Below are 26,891 nucleotides of genomic sequence, written 5' to 3' on the forward strand. Positions count from 1 at the left end.
TTCACATATTTTAATTTATTTGTTCATTATACCTTTCTAATTTAACAAGATGTTTCACTCGACGAAAATCGGGGAAAAATTGTTTAAATCACACTCCGCTGATCATAAACCGTCAGCTGAATAGGTTCCTTGGAACGCTAGGTGGCAGCAGACCCACCAGCTAAATTTACATTGTTAATGCTGTTCTGAGCATGGGCACATTACCGATCTGAGTAAGTCTGCTGCCACCTAGCGTCACAGAAATCATAGAGCCCGTCAACGGCATAAAAAGCACATTCTCTATAGTTTCACTTGCATTGTACTTGAATTACCTTTCTTGGCGCATTCTCTAACTGGTCTTGTTTTAATCACAACAGCTTATTATGTAAAACTATCACTCAAAATAAAAATTGAAAACATTCTAAAAAATAAGTGTAAAAGGTGAGTTAGTTAAAAGCATAATATTGAAAACATCAAGGCAATCTCGCGTCTAAAGTTTAGAACCGATTGCACCGTCTGGAGTTGTTAAAGTGTCATAGAACTGTTAGTACAAATTAATATTATGTTTTTATAAAGGCACAGAGATACACATTTGGTATTTTACATAGTTCCATTGCCTTAATCCATTATAAGTTAAGATTTAAACCAAGAACTAACCTGTGAGCATTTCATTTCAAATAATGGTAGCGTTTTTGAGATATTGCAGAACATCTGGGGGAAATGTCCACTCCGTAATCCATAATTGAAATACACAATCTGTGAAATGTTTCATGCTGAAACGTTTCTCAGATTGATTTTCTTAAAATATTTATCCCCAAGACCATGTTTCCATCCAGGGTAATATTTATTAAAATGCTAAACATTATCAACAGCTGAAGTGCTTTTTAACAAAGTAAGTTTGTATGGTCAATTTGTTGGAGTTTAGGTAGACCAACAGTTTATTTTCTCTCAATCTGTACTTGAAATCTCCCTGTTATATTTCAGGAGGATTAAAAATTCTCTGTCTTTCCAGAAATACAAACAGGTTTGGACCAAATCTGGACTGCTGTTTTCTTTTATTTATGACCGCTCCACTTTTTTACACTCGGCTGTGTAAATGCTTAGCAAACAATTAAAGGTAAAACGTTTAATATTATTGTACATTTTAGCAACATTCTCAATTAAAGTGAAAAAAAAGATGAAAAGGTGCGAAATAAGACAATAAAATTAAATTGAAGTGCGTAAAAATGAATTCAGTGCGAATGAACAACAAAATACACGAAACGGCCCAAGGCCTCTTTTTAAGAGCTCAACATCATTACAACTTTTTCCAAACGTCGCCTTCGATTAACTTTTGTTGGTCAAATGAGAACCAATGTTTAAATTAACGATCTTAAATAATATCCAAGGCGGGGTTACAGCTTCAACTATAATGCCTTCGCATTCCCCTCAAAGTGATTTGTGCCCACTTTCCTTAGTCCACGTGGAAGTCGGCTCCATGGTGGTTTGCTTGCCTACAAAGGAAAACAGCGAACCAGAACTCATTTTCATTAAGCATATTCAAAACTCGCTAGAAGCACAGAATTTTTTTGGCTTAGCAAAAAACAGGTTACTAGCCAAAATACCATACAGTTTTTATTTTCGTGACTGGAACCACTCAATTCTTGTGTAGCAACGACATTTGCTGAGCAAAATTATCTGCTTAAAAGCTTAATGAAACTGAGCCTCGGACACAGATGATGACTCACAACGACGCAGGCTTTGCGAAATGGCAAGCAACGAGATGCAATTCGGGGGAACTGTTCTTGTACGCTTGTTTTACAAAATGGTAGACTAAAGAGGTATTCGTGATGAACTGTATCATGCACAGTTTGGCATAAAACGGCAAATAAAAGGAATGCTTCGAAAATGGCTAAACGGGCACATCCTTTTTATTAGTCAACTTACACCTGTTATCTCCATGTAATTACTCTTACAAACAGTGGTTTTAATTGGATCAAGCACCAGCCAGTGGCAATACTGAATGCCCCAGGAAAAGTAACTGACTACCCATCGCAGGTTTATGAGTTAGCAAGGTAAATCAATGTCAACACACTCGTTCAGTGGAAAGGATGTTCATGTGTGTACTCCTAGTTTTTTGGAGGCCAAACTCAGAAACTCTTTATTGGAGCATTCACACAGTACAAACATCTTGATGCTAAGATGCTTGAAGCTTGTTTGAACAAACGATATGAACAAGATAACTCAAAATGTCCATTTACTTATAGGGTTAGTGAGAAGCAATGACTTGATAGCTATTAAGAGAGTTAATAATCCAAGGAGTACTTACTGGTCAGAGTGAAAGACGTCGAGTCTTGAGGGATACTGACGGTCTCCACCTTGGAGGATCGAGATTTGAATGAATTCATCACCTGTTCAATAAATTAACAAATTTAATAATATCATTAATATTTTTCAGTCAGGTATTTTGCATATAAATCTCGAAACGCTGCACAGGAAACCACAACAAGAGAACTAAAAAACCTACCTCTTGGTCGAAAACACATTGTCCAAGAAACACGAAGACTCCCTGGAGAAAACAAAACCAAAATGATATAAATCAATTAAAAAACAACAATCTAAACAAGATTCAAAAATCACATTTCAAGCGACAGTAACTTCTATATGAAAGATACAATGTCTGTTTGACGTCCCAAAATTCCTTGGCTATAGAATGGATTTTCTAAAAATACGGCTGTAAAGCTTCACAAACGGTCTCAATTATTGGGTCATTATGTTCATGATGTTTTGAATAAATACAACTCCATTCTTTTGGACAGTTATTTACCCCCTCCCCTCAACCCCCCCCCCCCCCGAAAGAAGATCTGGAATGGACAAGGAAGCAATTTGGCGATTAAAAGTCCTTGGCTATAGGCCTACAATGGATTTTCTAAGTATACTGCTGTGAAGCTTCACAAACGGTCACAATTGTTTGGTCTCAAAAGTTCATGATTTTTCTGATTCATTACAACTTCATACTATTGGACACTTATTGCAACCCTCCCCCACCGAACAAAATGGGAAAAAAGACAAGAATATTATTCGTCGTCGACATTGAAAATATTTAAAACAAAATTGTTTAGACAAAATGCGCTGAACAATATCATAAGGTTGATAACACGAACTCAGAGAAGAAGTGACAGGGACTATACCTGGAAACTGTTAAAGAGTACAAATGCATAAGCAAAGACGACAGTTTCTTTCCCAGTGTAGAAGAGTCCAAGAACCCACGGTAATCCAAGAAGAGGCTCCAGAACGATGGCAAGTCGAAGTCCAGATCTACAAAAGAAAAATAACTTAGTTTACAAGGTGAGATTTTATGATGAAGGGGCTGAAATTAGGATCTAGATCTTATGAAAGTACATTACAATGGTGGTTGTCTACCTATTGATAACACCTGAATCCAGGTTTTTAGGAAAGTGATTGCAATGGTGGTATGTCCACCTGTTGATAAAACCTCAAATTATAGATTCTGACGAGCTTCTGTGAACAGTACAGAGCGAATAGTTATGATAACATCACTTCGAAATAAAATCTTTCTCAAATGCTTTATGCTATAAAAAGCTGTTGTATAAGGCTTTGACCAAAAGTCTCATTTAAATTAATTTTAATAATGATAACCAAACTAATACCTTTCCTGAGTTGTTGTCCCCCATTGATGATTAAATGTTTTGTACAAATGATTACTACGTAGTTTAACATAAAGGCAGTGGACACTATTGGTAATTGTCAAAGACTAGCCTTCACAGTTGGTATATCTCAACATACGCATAAAATAACTAACCTGTGAAAACTTGAGCTCAATCGGTCATCAAAGTTGCGAGATAATAATGAAAGAAGAAAACACCCTAGTCACACGAAGTTGTGTGCGTTAAGATGGTTGATTTCGAGACCTCAAGTTCTAAACTTGAGGTCTCGAAATCAAATTCGTGGAAAATTACTTCTATCTCGAAAAGTACTCCACTTCAGAGGGAGCCGTTCTCACAATGTTTTATACTACCAACCTCTCCCCATTACTATTTACCAAGTGAGGTTTAATGCTAATAATTATTTTGAGTAATTACCAATAGTGTTCACTGCCTTAACCAACACAAAAATAGTTTCGTAAACCAAATTGTTTGGGAACCAGAAAAGTTTGAAATCACTTACTTTAACTTCTTTGCATCACTTTTTTTTTTGTTAGCCTTCAGCGAGAAGAAAATGGAGACCAGCCTTATCAAGACAAAAGTATTAACCTGATAGAAACATACAAGTGTGTTTAAATACTGGAACATCTGTAAAAACACTTTCGTCTCTGTTCTATATGACGAGATTAAACAAGTAAATACAATACTTATTCAAGCACCAGATTCAAGCAATCACGATGCCTTTCAGATAGTCTAGAGAGTGTAATTCACCAAATCCAGGTGGGATATGTGAATAATTTGCTTGGATGGTGTCATCAGGTGTGTCAGTCAATTATATTACTATATCACAGACCAAGGTTTGTCTGTGTGCGAGGCATTATGGAATTCCCTTTAAAGACAGCGGAGTAGTCTATGTTCTAACAAATCCAGCGGATAAACGACCCTGCCTTGGCCAACCAAGCTTTCAGCTATGTTTCTGAAGCTATTCACTTAGAATTCAGGGAAAATTGGATTTAAACTTAAAATTCAGTAGTAACAAGGAATAGAAGATAATGCTAGAGACTATACTCACAAGTATGATGGTTATAACTGGAGCAAGGAATGCCCAGACAAATCCGTCATCATATGATAACCAGCATCTGTAAAAAAAAAAAAGAAAAAAAAAAAAAAACCTCATCAGACAAAAGGGGTCAGACAGAATACGTAAAATTACTCCAACTCGCAGGCTAGGTCTGTTCATGCCTGTTTAGAGCCTAGTACTTGATGACGTCAAAGTGTGTTACCACTTTGCTGAAGAACAGGGTAGCATTGTTTCTCTTTTCAACTGATGCCTCCATTTTATTTTTCTCAGCCTCATTTAATAGTTATGTTTATTGGTATTCCTTAAAAAAAAACTGTTTGTACTCTGTTTTCATGAAGTATGGAAATAAGTGTAAGTTTTGAATTGAAAAAAAAGAGAGAAAAAAAAAAAAAAACAGTACACACCAATACAACACTCCAGCCAAGCAGTAAAATATGATGCCACCAGTATAGGGTGAATTGAATTGAACTATAACATCAAAAATTTGTTCTTTCAAACTGATACCTTTATCATACTTTAATAAGCAAAATTACCTGTCATTACCAGCATAGCCTCCGAAATTCACAGCAGCTGAGATAACCACAACACCAAGTGGGAAACCTGTGGTAATAATGATTGAGATATTATACTCGAACATTTTAAGATCCTGCATCCGATTTCACGAAACGCTAGGATTAATCCTATCTCGAGTTAGGACGAGTAACTCGTCCTAAATTAGGATTAATCTTAAGGTCTGCATGCTACAGTGCAAGGTTGGGACTCGCCCTAAGTCCTAAGATTAATCTTAAGTTAGGAAGAGTTTGGTGAAATCGACGGCTGGTATGTTTCTGTTTGAAGTTGATTTAGAAAAAAAATTAAAGTTAAGCAGCAGCACCAACAGCATGTTTTTTGAGTGATTTCTTTTTTCAACAAAGGTACTACATTTCAGAAAAATCGAAAGATATTCATTGATATTGGATTATTTTAAAACTCATTGCCAGTCCATTTTCTCTTGTCTTATTGGGCCGGCAAACGAGCTCCATAGCTAATTTTTACTAAACAGATTCTGGTTGTGGTGATGTTAGACAACGTGTTTGTTGGAAGGAGTCGAGCTTTAGGAAAATATTCACCCCAGCCAATGAGAAGCCAAATGGGAAGTCGAATTCTCCATGGGAATGTTGGGTTGACTTTGATGTACAGAAAAGCGCCCTCTAGCGCCATCCAAGTGAAAGCAGCCAGCAAGAAGAAGTGAAGCAAGATGGCGACTAAGGTGCAGCCAACCTGAATTTGGCAAAGTTAGAAGTGAACAAATTTGCGTTAAGAAGATTATTATACACACTGATCAGATAGAAAGCATAATCGTAACAATTGATTGGAAACCTCTTTACATTGGTGTGGCAAATTTGGTGAGTAACCCCCCCCCCCCCCCCCGGGAGATTCTGTGTCCCAACATTTGACGATTATGTGTTCAAAGTTCTTCTGGCAGCGCTCTCTTTCGAATCCTCCAACTCCAGCACAAGTTTGTTTTCCATATGGGAACAAAAACTCTGCAGACCTAGGCCATTCCATTTGACACAGGCACATAAGCCACATTTAGTTTCTTAAATTTCACAAAACATGTCTAGCCCGTTTTATGAAATAAAATAAAAATTAAAATAAGTAATTAACCAAATAATTGGCACAACAAGTTCAAGTGAGTTTCCGGTCCTAGGTTGGCAAACTTATTTATGAAAGAGTCTTACCACATTTTGGGTGTCGATAAAAAAGAAGATAACATCAGAGACCATCAATGCAAAGGCCAAGTTAGCGTGGGTAACTATCCGGATGCTCGTCAGTCTGTTACAAATAACAAAAAAACAAACGACAAATATGACGACCATCAGTTAATGAGATCAAACAAACAATCTAATCAAACAAACCAACAAATTTGTAAACCATTCTGTATCTCTGTTTGGAAGTGATACATTATCCAAATCATTTTATTTCGAAAGACAGTTTTCTCAGTCTAATTTATACTATCAACAGCTGACAAAGTACATTAAAATCTCCTGAAAGTATCCTCACTAAATTGTACCCACTTCTCTCATGAGAGAGCCCTCTTGTGGTAGTGTATGAGGTCAATATTAGCCTGAACATCTGACGTCAGACTTCGAGGCTCGTGAATAGACCTTTCTTGTGCAACGTCACAGATCGAGTTTTTTCCATCCCAGATTGGAAAACTATGGAAAGCCATACGTGCAAATCAAGAAAAGATCGCCTTTTTTGTAACAATGTAAAAACATTTTTTGATTGTGTTTAAAACAAAATAACTAACTATGAGAGGTATTTTATTCAATTGAAAGTTTGCAGAAAATGTTGAAGTTTGTAAAAACATCTGTTTTTGCAATTTAGTGGTTTACCAACCTGCGGCCGACCATGCCAACCAAGGCGGTTTGTTTATCAACGAAAGAAAGGCCTATTACGCGAGGTCTGCAGCCTGTTGAGCCCACCCCGTGATCACCTTTGACCTCGCATTATTTCACATGGCCTTCATGAGATTCACAGTTAAATCTTACGTATAGTTGTATGCATAAAACAACACCTGTCGACTGTAACCTTTCGGATTATGACAGGGGACCAGTCTAGGTCAATACTTACCGAAGCAATGTGTATGCCATCAAAGTCACAGCAAGACACACAATGGAGAGTGCCAGTCCGATTTTAGTCAGGACATCCAACACGTACGTGTCAAATGTTTCCTCAACCTGCACAAACACCATTTGAAGTGAGACGGAAAGTGAGACTGTATAACGCTAGGTGGCAGCAAATTAAAATTTTTACTTAGTACACAACTCTGAGCATGCATCCGTGAGAGGGCGTACAAGATCATGTGGTAACAAAAACTGTTGGTAACTTAGAAATTTGTAGTGATCCAACAATTTACAAATTCTCAACCTGGTAATTGTGTTCTTGTTTTCTTCTTCAATATTATCGCCCCTTTTCATGATTGAACTAGTATAGTCATTATAGTATTAGCCCATGACGTCAGTGATTTGACCCTGTAGTAAATTGTAAGCATAATAAAACCAACTTGATATGGCGTACTGCGAGTTCGTTACACCTTCATCCACTTTTGACCACTGACGTCTTAGGCTAACTATAAAGTTCATAATCTGTCTTAACTTACCTCACCAAGCCGCAGCAATACAGCAAAATGTGTGAGGTGATCACAACTGCATGTTATGTTAACGCTGCCATTGCCTTTGCTCCAATAAGAGTTATCGTACCCGTTGAAATTCGAAATTACACACCCATCAGTTGCCCAATCACTGCATGAAAGAAGTAATAAAAAAAAACAAGCTGCATGACCATAAATAACCATATATTATTTATTTTTCGTACTTAATCGTTCAGGCTTTCAAATTATCAAAAACACTAAGAAACGAAAACTCGAAATATATGATAGAGAAACATATGGAAAACAATTAGAGACGTATTAAAACATAAAAAGCAAACAAAAGACCTAGGGATTGCCCAAAAGCGAACCAAATCAGTAGGTTTAGTATTTCAATGTTATTTTTATTTTATTCAATTCATCAATTATTTCATACCACTATTCTCGAATAAAATGTGTACCACAGACACAAAGAAAAATGGTAGAAGTAAAAGAGTAAAACCTAAGCAGGCCAAAAAAGGGAGAGTATGGACCTGCACGAGTGCTCCCTACACGTTAGGTAATTAAGATTACCCGGGACAAAATAAAGTGCACTTTCTCTGTTAAAAGCTACACGGAATAATAGACGGTGAAAACTTTAAGATATAGTTGTTAAGCAGCACTCTTTTCATTAAATTTAATGGGTATAACCTTACTTTTTGATTCTAAAGATCAGTCTTCTCACTTGGTGTATCTCAACATATGCATAAAGTGACAAACCAGTTAAAATTTTAGCTCGAGAGGGAGCTGTTTCTCACGTTTTTTTTTTAAATATCAGTAGCTCAAATTTTCTTGCTAACTAGTAAGGTTCTATGCTTATAGCTATTTTGAGTAATTACCAATACTGCCACTGCCACATTTCGTGTATGGTTATGTATAAATTGTAAACAACTTACTTGTCCATTCCCGAACTAAACGAACACACCGGCTCGTACCCAGGCATCTGCAAAAAGCAAAATTAGTTTACAATTAAAAAGTAATACTCCTCTCTGAATTATGATAATGATAATGATAATGATGAGGATGATGATGATGATGATGATGATGATGATGATGATGATGATGATGATGATGATGATGATGATGATGATGATGATGATGATGATGATGATGATGATGATGATGATGATGATGATGATGATGAGGATGAGGATGAGGATGAGGATGAGGATGAGGATGAGGATGAGGATGAGGATGAGGATGAGGATGAGGGTGAGGGTGAGGGTGAGGGTGAGGGTGAGGGTGAGGGTGAGGGTGAGGGTGAGGGTGAGGGTGAGGGTGAGGGTGAGGGTGAGGGTGAGGGTGAGGGTGAGGGTGAGGGTGAGGGTGAGGGTGAGGGTGAGGGTGAGGGTGAGGGTGAGGGTGAGGGTGAGGGTGAGGGTGAGGGTGAGGGTGAGGGTGAGGGTGAGGGTGAGGGTGAGGGTGAGGGTGAGGGTGAGGGTGAGGGTGAGGGTGAGGGTGAGGATGAGGGTGAGGGTGAGGATGAGGATGAGGATAATAATAATAATAATAATAATAATAATAATAATAATAATAATAATAATACGGACATTTCTATTGCGCAGAAAACTATATAAATATACTCTACTGCGCATTACATGGAATACAAAATAGCAATTACGCCTTGTTTTTCTCTAAACAACATCTGTTGATAAACTAAGTATTAGACCTTAATGGTGGTCAAAGGAAGGCTCCTCACAGATCATTGGCCCATCCATTGTGCGTTTTGTGTTTCAATTGTTTCAACATTGTTCTATCTCTAACATGTAAGTGTAGACACGTCAAAGTATAATAAGGTCATTTGTTCAGCTGTGTGCTGTCAAAATTATTCAGGGGAAGAGAGCTGAAGTTGAACATGAATGATTGAGTACGCCCGTTTTCTAACAGTGGCTTGGTTTTCAAATAAAACATACTTTCACCAACCCTACCAATTCACATTGACAACTGCTACAGCTTTATGGCTCCCTTTGGAGTTTTGACAGTTTTGAAGAGCGTTAATATTTTCATCACTATGTACAACCCCCATTGCCATCATTTGTTTGTCAGATAAAATAACAATGTGCAATTACACCTTGTTTGCTCAGATCAATTGTTGTCGGGGGGAAAAATACTCCAAAAGATAACACGAGATAACACATAACTCTAGAAAGTACCAAGTGTTTAATATACATCAGTGTAAGGGGAAAACCAATAATATTATTTATCTCCGATGCAAGACTAACAATTTATAAGATCAACTTACCCCCAGAACGGGAAATGTTAAGCTAACATGTGCATTACTGAAGTTGGTGATTTTAGATCCCTGTTCGTTAAACACAGTCACTTCGATAATTCTGCTCCCGAAAGTCAGCGGTTTTTCTGCACCGTTTGACCCTGAGAAATTACTGCTCGACTTGTAGACGCTTATGACAGCGATCACTTAAAAAAAACCAAAAGAGAGTAATTAAAAAGTTGAAGGAAAGCATATCGAGAAAGAAATAAAGGTTGTGCACATTACAGAAAAGCTCCACTAAAAGAAAGGGGCTCAAACTAAACGTCATTTTTGTCCGGCAACTTGCACCTGTTATCTTCATGCAATTCCTTTTCCAGACGGTTGACATGGTTAAATCATGCACAAACCATTAAGGCTGCGCTGCTAATTGGAAAATGAAGAGTAAATGCTCATCCATTGAGTTTAATGACCAAACCACAACCACTAGGTGAAAGTGTCTTTAATTTGTTTGGTTTGCAAATTCTGAAATTCTCTCATAGTGCTTTCCCGTAATGATGTTCCCCTGTCCCTCTCGTGCTTCCATAATTTCAGAGCAGGTCATAGACCACATCTCAACGCTTCAGTGATTTGTTTGTCTTATTAGAAGCGAGATTTATAACTTACGGTTACCGTCCGACGATTCAATACTTGGTATTTTGACGGAATAGACCTGATTGTCAAGTTCCGTATCAATATTGGCGTATTCACCTGCATCAGCGTTCATGACAAAGACTGTTTTAACTGTGGGACAAAACAATCAATCATTTTACTATTAGTTGTATAAATGCAGTAGAGAGTAAACAAATACATTTGCTAGAGTATTATGAGTTATTACTTTGTAGAAAAATTTGCCGGGATTCCCGGTGGAATCTCAACAGGGTTCGTTTGGGATTCCGCTGGGATCCACGTGGGAATATTATTGGCTTTTGCCAGAATGTTTGCAGTGTCATAATTACATTTTCCTCACAAACATTTTCCTCAAAAACTTTTCCATTGCCATCACAAACCTCTTTCTTCGTCGTCGTAGGTTCTCGAAGCCCCACAGATATCTCTGTCACGATCTGTTGTTTCCAAGTTATTGAAAACATGAAGGTCATTTGAGTCAGTGATGTTATCACTTGAGTGGAATACTCCACCGTTTGAAAAATCTGTTGCGTATGTTAAGACAGATAAGAACATCATTAGTCATAAAGAATATTGTCCAAACTGGTGGTTGTTAAACATGCCGAAATTGACACAAACATATATTGCTGTGCTTTGAGCACCGTTTTTTAGATAAGACTAAACCAAGTAGTTGGGACTTAAAGAGGCCAATGACGGTAACATGTTAATAACTCAGGTCTGTGGTATTATATAGGGATTTGCACTGTCATAAAATTGTGCACCGCCATTAAATTTTGTTTGAAAAAAGCTTATCATTGAAAGTGTAGTTTTACATTTCTAAAATTCTTAACTTGGTTTGTAGACAAAGACACCAGAGGTTACAGGTCAGGCAAAGCAAAATGGGAAAAAAAGAAAGCCCCTAGAGTTATTGATAATAATTATGACTAAAAAACACATCGTTCTCCAGGATGGAACTTGTATACCCCTTACTGTAACAAAATAAGCTACTGGAAATACTGGCATATGATATGTTTGACTCACGAAACACAAGCTATTTATTACAACACTCTTGTTGTAGTTACATTATGCACTTGGCATTTGAAGAAAAAAAAAGGGGGTACAGTTTGCCAAAATTAACTGCATCTGACATAATTGTTTATACAACCTTGAACGGTAAAATTAGCCGAATAACCAATGGAACTATTATCCGCAGAGGTCGATCTGCACACTATAGTGGAGCCACCATAACCTCGTTCCCGGTAGTCTGATATATCCAACATAGATGAACGTACACAAGGCGACACTTGCGCCTCTTGTATGTGCACTCCGGTGTCGGGTAAGCTGAGCAAGGCTGTCTGCAATCGGCAAGCTGGCTGATAAACTTCCCACCTGAACCCCAAAACGTTTGAATCAGTGCTTGCATTACACGCAAGGCGAAGGTATGATTGATCAAATCCTTTAATGACTTCGGTCAGACTGAGGCCTTCCGAAGTGCTTTTTAGACTTGCGTCAACCGCTCCTGTTAGGGGAAAAACATTGTGTTTGATCTGACTAAGCAGACATTTCTATATAATTACTTCATCGATCACTTTTGAGCACTGAGTAAAAATGTTTAAAAAAAGAAGAAAAAAGATACATATATAAAGAGAGAGTAGCACATGATGAGTAGTTTGCACCTTCGTGTTGTGCAATTTGCACACGATTGTGGAGCTTTTTAAACTGAAGTAAAATTTGTTCCTCATTTTGGATCAGAGCAGTAACAAGCCAGTAGTAGTAGGAGCCCAGTTTGCGACCCATGTGGAACAAATTGCACCTGATTGTGGAGCAGTTTTTTTACTGATTGTGGAGCAATTTGGAGTACGGAAACGGGAGAAGTTTGTACCTTCAGGTGAAGCAATTTGCACCAAACTGTGGAGCTTTTTCAACTGACTGATAAGCAATTAGTTCCTTAATTTCTGAACAAGCGAGTAATAGTAGGAGAGCAGTTTGCACCCTATGTGGAGCAAATTGCACCCGATTGTGGAGCAGTTTGTACCCAATGGTGGAACAAAGCATTAAGAAAATAAGAGAAGAGCGTAGTAGAACGCGAGTAGTTTGCAAAAAAACTACAGTACCTCAGCAAGTAAAATTTTCAGGGAAGCTTTCTAACACCACTATCTTCAAACTATGTAAGTTTAATGTAATTCTGTGGACATTGTGTTTTTTGTCCTACAAAAAGTACACAGACCCTTTAAGAAAGAGCATTCTATTGTTCAACATACCTGTAATTGTTAAATTTATGGAGCAATTCGTGCCTGTCCAGGGGTCAAAGGTGGAACAGGTGATAACTGACCAATCAAATCCTTCATTGGAATAATTCGTCATCGTCATTGTAGAGTTCTGCATATACTCTGACAACCTTCTCTTCTGTGCGTTTATTCTAATACTTGCTTCTAAGTCGACAACATCCAAGTGACCACACTTTGACCGAGTGACATGCCACGAGTGGGATATGTTTGCGTTGCCTTGCACTGTGCATACGAACTGACCATCTGACGAATTTGCAGACGCATCCAATTGTACGAGTTCCAATGAAGTGCAGTTCATTTCTTCAATGTTTTGGACTTCCACTTCCTCCACTGAAAAAAGTAAACAGTTCATTGCTAAAACACATTTTCTTCTTATGAAAGCTATCATTGCGGTCCCAAACAGGGTTGGATGAGATCACACAACTTGGCAGGTTGCGGTCTAAAACATGACTAAATGAGATCACAAGACTTGGCATGTAAATAAGCACAAATAAGCACTCATTTTCATGTACGATAACGTAGAGAAACGAAACAGCAGAAGAATTTAACACGAACATCGTAGACATCGACAATCAACACAAGTAGTTTAAGCCCCTAACTTCATAATCATCATACCCATTTGAGAAGAGCGCCCCTATTGGGTCATCAAATGCGCCGCGCATTCAGTTTTCAGCTTTCTCTTTTTGTCATCAATTTGTTACTTCCGAGATCGCGACATATGATGACATCATATGCAGCGCAAAGGGTTAATTTGATGCGTCAGTTTTAGCACAAACACAAAGCACACCATACGATAAGCAACAACAATGAAACTTAAAGCCATTGGACCCTTTCGGTACAGAAAAAAAAAAAAAAAAGTTCACAGATTTACAAATAATTTACAGGGTTTACAGAAGGTAATGGTGAAAGACTTCTCTTGAAATATTAGTCCATGAAATGCTTTACTCTTTGAGAAAACGGTAAAACAATATAAATTCTCGTTAACGAGAATTACGGATTTGTTATAAACACATGTCATGACACAGCGAAACGCGCGAAAACAGGAGAGGGTTTTCCCGTTATTTTCTCCCGACTCCGATGTCCGATTGAGCCTAAATTTCCACAGGATTGTTATTTTATATATAAGTTGTGATACACGAAGTGTGGGACTTGGACAATACTGTTTACTGAAAGTGTATAATGGCTTTAAAAACCTACATAAAAATAATGGCATGCACTAATTGAAATCTCAAAAGAAACAATGATACCTGAAGGGAGAGTGAAGTTGGCTGAATGATTTGCAGTGTTAGCAGGGATCGAGGTTGTACACATGACAACTGAGCCTGCATATCTGTGTTCGAGGTGATTCAAAATGGTTAACGTTGACGAAAAAACGCACGATGACACCCTGTTCCTTTCAATAATCACATCACTGTATGTATCGTTGATCACTAATGACGTCAGGTTTGACGTGCAAACTCGCCATTCAATTGATGAGCCAATGGCAGTACACAAAAGCTGCTTATTTGACCGATTGACCCCTTGGTTGACCTCTACGAGGCTGTCGATCTTTACTTGCTGTATTGCGATGTCGCCATTAGTCTCGTTCTCTGGAGATTGAAGGGAGCAAACAACATTATTTAGGTGGAAGAAGCTATAAATAATAAGTAAACTTGTGGATACAACCATGTGTAAATCTCTTTGTGGTAGTGTTGGCTCTTAAAAGAGCCGTTGTGGTCTCTGTTATTATTCGAGTAGGATTTGAAACTTTGCATGTTGGAGTATAATCAACCGGTTCTGAAACAACCGACTCTTTCCAGAACCAACAACAATCAAAAGAGATTTACACACTGCAGACCTCAATTTTATTTAGAGTACAGTATAAACATAGTACGTTGTTACTAAAGTTGGAGACAGTGCGAGTGTCATTATGGAAACTTACCTGAGATAGTAAAGTTTGCCGAATAATTTGCAGATTGTCGAGTATTAAACATCGAACACTCTATAATTGCGCCATTGTACCCTTCTTGTAGATAGCTAAATATAGTTAGTGTCGACGTCTGAAGACAAGACGACAGTTCTTTATTCTCAATGGTAACACCCTCATTTCTGTTAATCCTGAAATTCTCCCAAATACCGCATCTTGACTGGTAGACTCGCCACAGAATGATCGGGTTTCTTGTAATTGAACTTGTACACTGTAGATGCAGATTTGAACCATTCACACCCACAGGCAGTTGTGCCAGTCTATGAATATCAATATGCGTATTTGATAATGGATCTGCTGTAGAATGATAATCTGTAAGGCAATAACAGAAGTTAGGCAATAAGGTTGAAATAACTTAAATAGTTATTTGACTTATTAACAAACTTACACACACACTGGTATTTGTAAGCACTTATAAGTACTTTCACAGGTCTTTTGAAAACATTCCACAAGCATGTTACTCGAAAGGGACTCGAACCTCAGTGTTTAACACACATCGGTATGAAAACATTATTTCTTAAGTTGGTGGTCTAGTAAAAAAAAATGCATATCAACACAATTAATACATTATTTAATTATGTTTATTTACCATTACATTGAACTTTTGATGTCAAGATAATACATAGAGAAAACTTGGTTTTGATAAGGTTTGATTTTTTTGTGCGTTGATTCCATACCATTTTAAGAAAATATCCCAAGTAAATAGAAAGTAAAAAATAAATTCAAAAGCTCATAATTATTATATAATAAGTATACAAAATTAATATATTGTTAAAGCAAATAACAAACAAATAACTAGAAATGATACTATGTGAAAGAGGGGAGTGAAAGCATGAGGCTGTTAAAGTAAGCTGAGGCTTGTAGAAAACGGCCTTATACAGACAAACAATCAAACAAACAGCGAAACAAGGACAAGAGGGAACAAAACGAACACTGACGAATCTTACCCTGTATCGTAATTTTTGTGTAAGATGATTTCGAGATTCTAGTGGCACTTGCTCTGCACTTTATAACTGCGCCATGATAACCACGTTCAGCATAGTCCGAGATAGTCAATGTAGATGTCTTCAGGCATGGTGATGTAGCACGCTCCTCTACCAACACGCCGAGTTCCTTTTCCCTATATGGAGTGGACCAAACACTACACACAGGGAAGAAGACATTCCAAGCTATGGACGGACCGGAGGATGCACTTGCTGTACATGAGAGCTGGAGGTCGAATTGACTGATGTTTCCTGTGAGTCGCTCTAAACTATGAAGTTTGAGAGTCCAGTCTTCAATTTGTTCATCGCTATTAATTTCTACAAGAATCAAATGCATTCAATAATCTATTAGTAACTTGAAAACCCCATAGACCTTTTCGCAAATACTGGGGCGCGCGCGTAAAGCTTGGAATTAGATGCATTGTGGTCTAGCTGGTAGCAAAATTTGATTCATATCTATCCCACAATGCACCTCATTCAACAGTCTGCGCTTGCGCATTGGTATTTGCGATAAGGTCTATGTGTGTTTTTAGTCTTCATTTGGACAAATGTTTAGCTCATCACACGTGGGCACAGCAATTTAAGAGGTTGAATCAACTTAATAATATAGCACCCCGAAATGATGTTAAAAATAGGAGTTTAAAGTACCCGGATCTCAGACAAATGTGTCAACTATACTATCCGCGTGCGTAAGTTTTTGGCTAACTTGAGTATATTGTAGTCTGACGCGATGATGCGGTGATTGGGTAAAGATAGTGGATGATTTATCTGACAGCTGGGTTTATGGGGCAAAGTGGTTTCTATCACCTTATGCGCATTTTGTGTCCAATTAGCTCCTAAATCTATACAAAATGCGCAATACTTATAGGTCGCAAAAACAACGATAGTGCGCAACGCGTAATTTATTAAATACGTCAACAATTTTATAAATACTAATTTGTTAGAAAAACAACTACAGGTACATCAGATGAATTTGTATTTTAAAATGGAAATGGTCACTTTAATGATACCTACCTGGCGTACTGAAGTTTACTTCCACATGATCGTTTCCTGGTGTGGAAGCTGAACACTCAACCTCAGAGCCACTGTAACCCCGCTCACGGTAGTTCGTTATCGTAAGGACAGACACCTCGACACAATGTGACAAACTACGCTGCTCTATAGAGACTCCATCCTTCATTTCGCTCCGCAACAAACGCTCCCAAATACCGCATTTGGAGTGATAGACTCGCCAAGCAATGGTCGGACCGCTGACGGCATTTGCTGTACATCGGAGCTGTATATCCGAAGAATTAGTGGCCGTTGGCACATGTGTTAGATCGACATTCAACGTCCAGTCTTCAGTACCGATTCCAAAGTTATCTGTAATATAAACGGTATCAAGCGGAAATCTTATTTTGGCATTAATATTGATGGGTTAATAAACTCTAACAATCCTATTTGCTTAAATTATAATCACCTGGGATCATCAAGTGAGCCGAATCCGATGCGGCATCGTATGGTGTTTTGGTTGAACAAAAGATGGCCGAACCCCCATAACCTCGTTCCCGGAAGTTGAAAATAGTCAGGGTAGACATTTTGTCACAGAATGGTTTCTCCTCCTCTTCAATACGTGTACCAGCATCTGTATGGTTACTTAAATTCTCCCAAGCTTTGCATCTTGGTCGATAGACCTGCCAAGTGATGAACGAAGCAACAACGGCACTGACCTTACACTGGATCTTGACATCTGATTGGTCAAATGGCGAGAGTGATTCCAATTGCTGAACTTTTAGCCTGCTTTCTTGAAGTAGGACACGGGAGTCGTCTGCTGAAAAAAGTTTAAAAGTACCTACAACAAACAAGTTTTAACAAAAAAAGTCAATTATTTTTCACAAAAAAATATGCGTGATGATGTGTTCGGTTGGTCGAAAGAAGTTGTTGTATAAAAGCCGTTCCGACATGACAGGTAAAATTCATTGTCTTGGTAACGCACGAATGCTCAGAACTACGTTAACAATGGAAATTCACTCACCTGTGGTTGTCTTAGGGTAACGTTCCCATGTATACTCCACCAACGACACCTCAGCGAGCTGCAAAATCGCCTCGGCAGAGCCCGGATAAGAAGGATCGATGTCTATGCTCACCCATCTTGCCATCACAGGCGGATCACACAGGAAGACGTTTATGGCACCAGGATAGCTCTGAGCCGACGTGGCTGGTTTACCGCATTGCTGATTGTTAAAGTAGTTCGAGGAAAGTCCGGCTCGGACTGTTGCTCCGATAAAGCGGGGGCCTTCAAGATGGCAACAACATTAATAAAAACATTTTTGTTTGAAAGTCCACCAAATGTTGGTTCACTTGTAATCTTATTATGTTTCTTTGTAGTTGTTATAGCAAACAGTATTATATTGAAATACTGAAAGGCATTCACAATGACAATGCAAAAGAGGACAAAATAGAAACAGTGCGTGTGTGTTTTTGGGGGGGGGGGGGGAAACAGAGAACAGCTTCCTTGAAAAGATTGCATGCCTAATTAATTAATGTGATTAAAATTGTTAAGCTTATGAAGTTTTGTAACTCCATAACTTATTCAGGCCCTGATGAATATGTACTGGGGACGAACATTTCTCCATGGCCTCGGACAAAATGTTGGTATTTTTTACTCAGCATTAATACTTAGTCGAAGGTTATAAGTTTCAAAATATTCTGTTAGTCATCAAATCGATCACGTGAAAAGAATGACACACATGCACTTACCGCAACATTGTGTCCTGAGTTGAACTGTGATTTGGCCCAACCAGTGTTCACCGCCCAAGTCAAGTTTCCACCATGGATGAGGGTCTTGTAACCCTAATACACGGAAAAAATCCCAAAACAAAATAAACATATGCAGTGTATCTCTAGCTGTAGGTCAGTCCCGTATCACTAACCACTCCATTTCTGACATGGTTACAGGGCATTGAGACACTAGGCAGCCACCAAGAGACTGTTCGTTTGAGCAGGGAGAAACTCTGATGGATCAGGCGCCTTCAGGCCATTCAACCCAAGGTCTGAACGTCCAAGCCAAGAAAGAAATGACTAATAAACCTTTTAAATTGCCGTCTCCCTTTTCCCTCAGATATTCCCCTTTTTAGCCTGCCTCATTCACTAATTATTTAATTTCCCCCCCCCCTTCCCAACCTTTATATCGTTCTTTGTGTTTCCATTTTCTTGGTCAAAAAAGCCTCTTCCCTTCAACGTCCATAATTTGTGTCTCCCTATTCATTGTTAAAGCCCACCCTTGCTTTTTCTGCGTGTTTTCTGACTCCATTCATGTATTTCCACTTCACTGCTTATGTTACACTTCTGTTCATGTTTGTTGTCATTTAGGCTTCGAGAAAGACTCTGCTAGGGTCGAAACGTCAGGCCATGAACTATTTATTTTTGCAAAAGTTTTTATGCTAACAAATATTTTGAGTAATTACCAATATCGTTATGTGCCTTTATAAAAAATGTATGACGGATCTCAGACATGTATCAATGTAAAGTAGACGGTTAGAAAACTATGCCTCATGTGAAATCCTTACCCGTATGACTGAAAGATGCTTGACTGCCATCTATAGCTTTCTGTGGCGCAAATAGATTGCCGTAAGTGGTACTCTGTGACGTAGACATTCCAGCCAGAGTAAGAGCTAAGATGTAAACAATGAAAATGAAAGGAATTTCAACCAAAACCTCTTATTTTGTTAAAGGTCGTTTACTATGTTTTTTTATGTGCCAATCATCGTTCAAGTTACTTAGTTAAAATTATGATACGTCGGTTATTTTCAACATTGCAGTTACGACACTATGACGTAATAAGACCCTTTAAAAATAATAGTAGCGGCTTCTTATAGACGATGTGACCTCTGACGTCACTCGAAAACCATAACATGATTCGCGCGCAAACCGCCGGGAAAAACCTTTGTGTTTTGGCAGCCAGCTAGAAAGTGTATGCAATCTTACCATGACTACGCGTCTTTTTGCCCGGCGAAACATGACGTATACAGTGTTTTTTCAAAAGGGGGCAGTTTGAATTTAAACATAGGTCTATATCGTCTATAGACCTTATGCACATGACGTCATTTCAGTAGGGCGCCCTCACCTAGAGGTCAAAAGAAGGTTGTTCATTGGCCAATCCTGTGCGCCGCGCGTACAAATCTGTGCGTTTCAATTGTTTCGTCACCGTTTTTCCACTAAGATGGCCGCTGGATGACGTCAATGCATAAGGTCTATTGACCCCTTGCACGCGCGTCACACGCGGCGACTGATGCCATGCTCACCATGTTGGTGGGCGGTTAGGTTTACGTGAATTAACGCCGCGTCGCCTAAAATGCGCACTTCACTGCATAACGCACAGCATACTCTATGCATAGAGTTATATATGAAAACGCACAGTGAAATTGCCCACCAGTTTGGCGCATTCAAGATTTTTCTGATGATGACGTCAGGTGAAATGGGTCAATACAAGTATAGCGCGCATGTCCGTCACCCAGTGACGCTCAAGGCACTTTAACATATATAGTATTTTCCTGCGAGGTATTTGGGACTGCGTTGCTCCAACTTGTTGAACATGTTAACGACATTGAGAGCATACAAATTAAAATAAATTTAAAAAAACATTTGCAAAATCTTACTTTTGTGTCACACTCGTCCGTTTGTATAGTGATGACAATAATATTATAAATCGATCGATCAATCAAGCAACAAAAATAATTTATATAGCGCCGGTTTCCATAAGTATGCTCATAGACACTTTGACAAAGAATATAGAAAATGCTGTGAAATGTTTACATTTGGTTAAATTTTAATGTTCGCAGGGAGATCATAAAAGAAATTCTGATGAACACTTTTGAGACCACTTCGGTCCTACTTGCATTGCTTAAACGCGTAAAGGAGACGAACTACACTCTATTAACGGGTGTTCGAATACGCGCGAGACATGCAGTCTATAGACCTAAATGCAAATGATGTCATTTGAGTAGGACGCCCTCACTTAAAGGTCAAAAGAAGGTTGGTCAGTCGCCGCATCATCATCTTACCTCTAAGATGGTGGCTTAATTAGGTCAATGCATATAAGGTACGTTCTTAATGTAATCAATGCTTACTTTGACTGGTTAAGAAGCTAGCTGTTTTGTTATGAGATGCATCCTGATTGGAAGCCACACACATGACCACCGAGCCGCTGATTAATCGCTCCAAATAGTTGAGTATTGTCAAGGTAGACGTCCGGACACAAGACGATACATTGCTCTGTTCTATAACTATTATATCGTCTGTCCCGTTTTGGAGGGTTTTCCAGACGTCGCACTGTGAGTGATAGATTCGCCATGCAATATCTAGACCTGAACTTGCACTAGCTGTGCACACGAACCGGAGATGTGATTGGTCAACTCCTTTGGTCACTTCGTTGAGGCTGCGAACTTTTGGAGACCAATCTGGGTTAAGAGAAAATACATTTTGGTGAATTGTCTGGCGTAGAAATGTCATTTCATCAGCCCGGCTATGGTAAAAACATACCGGAATAGATTAGTGTCGGCCAAATACGTGACATTTGCGTAATGTAAACATTTGTAGTGAAGACAAAATCAACAAAATGAAGTAGACTATTTTGAGGATTTTAATTGAGTTAGAAAAGGGCAACAAATCGTTAAAGCTATTCCATTGGCTTCAGTGGCTTCAGTAATTTCTTGTAGCAAATAGTAGACACAACTATTGCGCACAAAGTTTTTGCGACTTGATAAACTCCCGGAAATTTAATTCAAAATAACATTGAGATACAAGTCAAAATTATTACGCTGAAATCGGATACCAGTAATTTATCTGACATGCAGAAATTATCTCAAAATAATGAGATATAAGTCCTCATTATGACTTGTTTGCAATGTCACTTTAATGCTCTTTTGCTTTCAGACAGACACGTGGTAGGTCTAAACCTTAAACAGGACACAAACAATCATGGTGCAACCAGACGTGCAATCGGGGAACGCCACTACTGCCCCTCCTGAATTTGGCTGCTGTGCTTAGCACCTTTGCGCATATATTTGAAAGTAACATTTAATATATACTTTTGCTCTTAGCAAAATACGAAGCACTACGAATTCGCCCAACTTCCCCGCCCTGTAGTTGATTACTTACCAAGAGATCCGCACGTAAACAGTTTCCTCACGTCTTCATCACCGATGTTTCCATCCATTAAAAGCAAGTTACTGAAAGCAATCTTGGTTTCACCAACAATAACAAACTCACCGAGCTCGTCCCCAAGATGCAAGTTTGGGGTAGAAGTATAAAACTGTTCCGAGTCATAGTCACCATGAAACCCATTATCAATCAATACTCCATTGACATACGTATCGATTACATCATTTTCGATATCAACAACACATGCAACGTGGAACCAAGGGCAGTCGCTACAGATTTCCCCCGAAACTACGCCACTGATATTGAAACCCTTCGATATGCTGTATTTGGTAACGATACTGGTATTGCCATTGTTCTTTGTTGCACTGCAAACCATAAACTTTGAGTCCTGTGTGATCCAGAGTCTAAAGTTAGACTGTCGATTATTGTCATACTCTGTGCTAACGACACTATATGGGAATTTTTTTTGAGTATATGATTCAATTTTAAGCCACAGAGACCAGGTGTATCCAGTCGACATACAGAATCTATAGTCCGATACACACGTATCCTTGAAACTACCAAGATCAAAGTATGAGTGTTCGGGTTTCAAGACAGAGCATGATTCCTCCACGACCAGAGGTGCAGGTACCAAACTAGCATTCAAGCCAACAGCTGAAACAAACATTACATTATCAGCAAACCCTGCTTCGTTGCAGGATCCAGTGGGGTAAACTGTGTCATTGCCACCAAGGCTCCACTTGTATAACTTAGGTTGATCTGAGGAAACAAATAAGAAAAACAATTGTAAAGTAAAAATTATGACAGCTCAGAATGCTGGGTGTATACTGGATATAATTTCCCTTATAAGGCTTAACAGCGTGCAGAATCAGTGTGAAATTCATTCAACTAAAATACTTTACGTTTTTGAGCAGTATCGTAAAGGTAGCCACTGCCCCCACACTTGCAAACAAAGTGCGTTGGGAACGGGTACCAATTATGAGTATGCCTACCTTCGACGGTCCAGTTAGCTGATTCGAAGGTTTTGTTTGATGAACAGTAGGCTAAGCATGTAAAAACAGAACCAGAAAACCCAAGTTTCCGGTAGTTCGTGATGGTCAATGTAGACGTCAGGACACACGACGACATGTTATTATTCTCGATTTGCACGCCCTTGTCTTCGTCATCTGTGACGTCATCAAACACCTGGTGTTTTGGTTTATAGACGCGCCAAGCAATGGAGGGTCCTGTCGAATCACTAGCTGTACACACGAACTGAAGATCGAACTGACTGACATCCTCCATCACTCGCATCAGACTACGGAGCTTCAGGTCCCATTCTGTAGAGTATTACACAAGTACCGAGTCGTGATATTTGTTTTCTTCTTGAGCATGTTTCGAACAATGTCATGGAACTCGTATGTAATGCATGAGATGTGCACTTTTTTTCGCCAAAACTAGCAATTTATTCAAAATTTCCTGTGTTTGTGCATTGTGATTAGTAACACAGTCCTAACAAAGTTTTCTTCGACCCCTCAAACGTATGACTTTCAGCTGAAAAAATGAGTGCTGTAAAACTTGCACATAAATCATTTCCTTTAAGATACAATCATTTTGGCGAAAGCAAATCATATGGAGTGACGCCTAATATAACTGACGTTCCTGCTGGAACTGACTTTATGTACCCTGGTTTCCTCTATTAATTTATCATCCTCGTATAATACATAATAAACCTCGTTATAACCACCTGATGCATACACTTTGTGTTATGAACTCCTAAAAATTGTTTTTTACGCTATACTTGTGAAGGCGGGAAATTGTTATTATTAGCAGTCACTTACCCGTCGATCCACACGAGTAGAGATGTCCAATGTCCTCATCACTCATTAAACCGTCCGTTAATACCAAGGTACTAAAAGCAATTACGCTTTCAACGAAACGGGGGTAGTAGTACATACCCCCTAGAATCAAGTCACCGATTTGAAAATGTTTCTCAGGGTCATTAAAATCCAAATCATTCACGAAATTGTCAGTAGACCCACTGGTCCAGTCGCCATTGATGTACATTTCAATTCTACCGAAATCTTCTGTATGTGTTAGGTTAACAGAACATGCCACATGGAACCATGGACAATCCGCAAAAGATCCTTGTTGAACAAAGCTGGTCACAATCACACCCTTTGAAATCCGGTACGGAGACTTGTCGATGTGGGTTTCCGTGTTTACTTCGCACACTAAGAACTTCAAGTCTCTCGTGATCCACAGTCTAAAAGTAAACTTCCTGTTCTCATAAGCAACCCTTGTGCTTAAAATATTATATGGGAATTCATATAATGGATAGTTGTTTCCAACTTTAAGCCATACAGCCCAGGTATACCCAGTTGACTTGCAGATTCTATAGTCTGATACACATGAATCTTTGTAATTGCCTAAGATTATAGTAGATGAATATTCCGGCATCAAAACAGCACACGAATCCTCGACGACTTGAGGTGCAGGTGTCATGGTAGTGAAACCGTCGTAGATTGTCCCGTCCGTAAACACTGCTTTGTTGCAGGAATCCCCATTCATAAGGTCGACTGTACCATGGTCTCCAAGGCTCCATTCATACAGCTCAGGTTGATCTGGATTTTCAACAAAAACAAAAATTACGAGGTAAATATTGTTTTGTTGTTGAAGTGTACTTGCTTGAACTTTACACTGATTTTAAAGAATCTTTCTTTTTTAACCGATTAGCCGATTAATAATACAGACTTTCAATGAGTATAATGTAATGTACTCGTGTTCTGTTCTGGCTGGGTAAATTAAAAGGTAGTCTTGTAAAAAAAGGACTAACGTTTAACCTTCACTTTTTCTTTTGAAAAATTAGTGCAATTCACGTGAGAAGATTTACAGATGTAAGGTACGCCTATTGTGACGTGACCATTATCAAAATATTTTTTTTAAAACCTCTCTGAGGGCGGTAGCAAATTGAAGTTTTTGCTGATACAGTCTTGTTTCTGACCTGGTACTTTGAACGGCATAGGTGTGCTACGTTTTACAATTCTACCAGGCCTGGATATTATTACTTTTAGTTTAGGCGAGAATATTTCCAGGTGTACACTTGTTCTGAAGAATGCAACCCATGTTGTAAAACATTGTGACGTAGCGGTACAGATAGTACATCTACATAATATTAAACGTCTTTGCAGTCCTGTAAATTTTCAGCTTGTTCTTAGAGTAGAAGTTTCAAATCGTGGATTGTCACTAAAACACATTTCCATTAGGGCACGACATATCCCAAGCAAACATTTACCCGGAATGGTGATATTAACTGTCAATCTTGACACACTTGAAGGAGTCGAGGTTGAACAAACAAAGACGGAGCCCGTGTAACCTAGTTTGCGGTAGTTCTCAACAGTCAATGTAGACGTCAGGACACACGACGACGCATGATCGTTCTTGATAAGCACCCCGTTCTCTGCGTCACCAGTGACGTCATCCAACACCCCAAGTTTTGATTTGTAGATACTCCACGTGATGGAAGGTCCTGTTAAGGCACTTGCTGTACACACGAGCTGGAGAGTTGCCGGGTCGACTTCCTTTGATGCCCATACCAGACTACGGAGTTTCAGGTCCCAATCTGATGACGTACATGGAATAAAACAATACATATTGTATTCGTCAGTTGACTCTCAATTGAATGTTGATATTGTATAAAAATGAATGGAAGTTCATTAAAAGGGAATGAGGGAAATCTGCCCGCCGGAGATTCTATGACCTCATAAGAAATTAACATAGGCTGAGGAAGAGGGACAGAAGAGGGCATTATCAGAATAACTGTGTACACGTTTTGTCGTGTGGGGAAAGAATCTCCGCGAGGGGAGGACGGCGTGGTTTCCTTTTTAATCATGTCTTTGTATGTCTTTCAAATGTACAACTAGGACAACTGAAAATATTATTTTTTATAATCCTAAAATTTGTCAAAATTACAGATCAACAGAAACAGCGTTACTGGATGGGATAGCACCAACAATATTGATCTGATAATTACGTTTTTTCTTTCTTCAAATTTAATGAAATTAACTTACCAAGAGATCCACATGCGTAAAGACCTTGAATCGCCTGATTTTCTAGCGGACCATCAGTTACCACTAAGTTACTCAGAGCGACCTTAGAGTCGAGGGGAAGTGTGCCAATCGAATGTCCAAGAGACAAGTTTTGACCCAAACTGTTCAACTGTGCCCTAAAGTCAAAGTGGTCAATATACCACCCATCATTCTCTATTGCGTTAATGTATATTCTGGCGACAGCAGTGTCAACAGTACTGGTTGAGTTGAAAACGCATGAAACATGAAACCACGAGTTCGTTACGTTGACTTCACCGACTTTGATCCCTCTAACAACTGTTATATCGTTGATAAGCGCTGAACAGAACAGATACTTGTAGTCGTGTGTGATCCAGAGATTGAAGTTTGATCTCTTCCCATCATCTTCACCAGGACCAACAATTGGATTCAGACGATACCCATTAAACTTTGAATAGTCCATCTTCAACCAAACTGCCCAAGTGAATCCTGCCGAGACACAGAAACTAAAGTCTGCAACACACGTGCTGCTGAAGTCACCCAGATTGATATAACTGTATCGCCCAATGGACACTGCACACGAATCTTCAACAACTTGTGGGGCGAGTACCATCCTTGGGGTATCTCGGGTGCCATTACTGATGACATTAACCCTGCTACCACTAAACGATGCCTGGATGCACAATTCTTTATTTCTTTCATCAACGGCACCGCTGTCACCAAGAGTCCACCGGTAA

General features: G+C 38.9%; 1 protein-coding gene across 2 annotated transcripts; it reads right to left on the minus strand.

Annotated features, from left to right (window-relative positions):
* Nucleotides 1–36: 36 nt before the first annotated feature.
* On the minus strand, nucleotides 37–26,891 carry LOC139951491 (uncharacterized). 2 transcript variants are annotated; one of them, XM_071950398.1, is made up of 31 exons: nucleotides 26,158–26,891; nucleotides 25,383–25,709; nucleotides 23,929–24,711; nucleotides 23,101–23,427; nucleotides 22,106–22,867; nucleotides 21,076–21,405; nucleotides 19,516–19,620; nucleotides 18,707–18,799; nucleotides 17,982–18,242; nucleotides 17,427–17,798; nucleotides 16,982–17,329; nucleotides 15,932–16,285; nucleotides 14,940–15,296; nucleotides 14,266–14,607; nucleotides 12,992–13,348; nucleotides 11,896–12,249; nucleotides 11,135–11,275; nucleotides 10,752–10,868; nucleotides 10,119–10,294; nucleotides 8,773–8,819; nucleotides 7,850–7,991; nucleotides 7,321–7,427; nucleotides 6,426–6,519; nucleotides 5,814–5,964; nucleotides 5,238–5,304; nucleotides 4,696–4,762; nucleotides 4,147–4,232; nucleotides 3,150–3,276; nucleotides 2,486–2,527; nucleotides 2,288–2,369; nucleotides 37–1,472 (listed from the first exon to the last, which is right to left on the minus strand). In XM_071950398.1, the coding sequence occupies exons 1-31, from the start codon at nucleotides 26,765–26,767 to the stop codon at nucleotides 1,408–1,410; spliced, it is 7,593 nt and encodes a 2,530-aa protein (XP_071806499.1). In that variant the 5' UTR covers nucleotides 26,768–26,891; the 3' UTR covers nucleotides 37–1,407. The 2 variants fall into 2 exon arrangements, with proteins under 2 accessions (XP_071806499.1, XP_071806500.1); XM_071950399.1 differs by lacking the exon at nucleotides 4,696–4,762 and having other exon boundaries at nucleotides 4,147–4,209.

This window comes from Asterias amurensis, chromosome 19, assembly GCF_032118995.1.
Source record: "Asterias amurensis chromosome 19, ASM3211899v1".
Classification (NCBI taxonomy): Eukaryota; Metazoa; Echinodermata; class Asteroidea; order Forcipulatida; family Asteriidae; genus Asterias; species Asterias amurensis.

Coding starts and splice junctions, on each gene's coding strand:
- LOC139951491 (XM_071950398.1), bottom strand. CDS start 26,767: ATGGTACTCGCCCCACAAGTTGTTGAAGATTCGTGTGCAGTGTCCATT. Junction 18,800..19,515: donor AGCATCTTTCAGTCATACGG/GTAAGGATTTCA, acceptor TCCGTGTATTAG/GGTTACAAGACCCTCATCCA. Junction 6,520..7,320: donor ATGGCATACACATTGCTTCG/GTAAGTATTGAC, acceptor TATTTGTAACAG/ACTGACGAGCATCCGGATAG.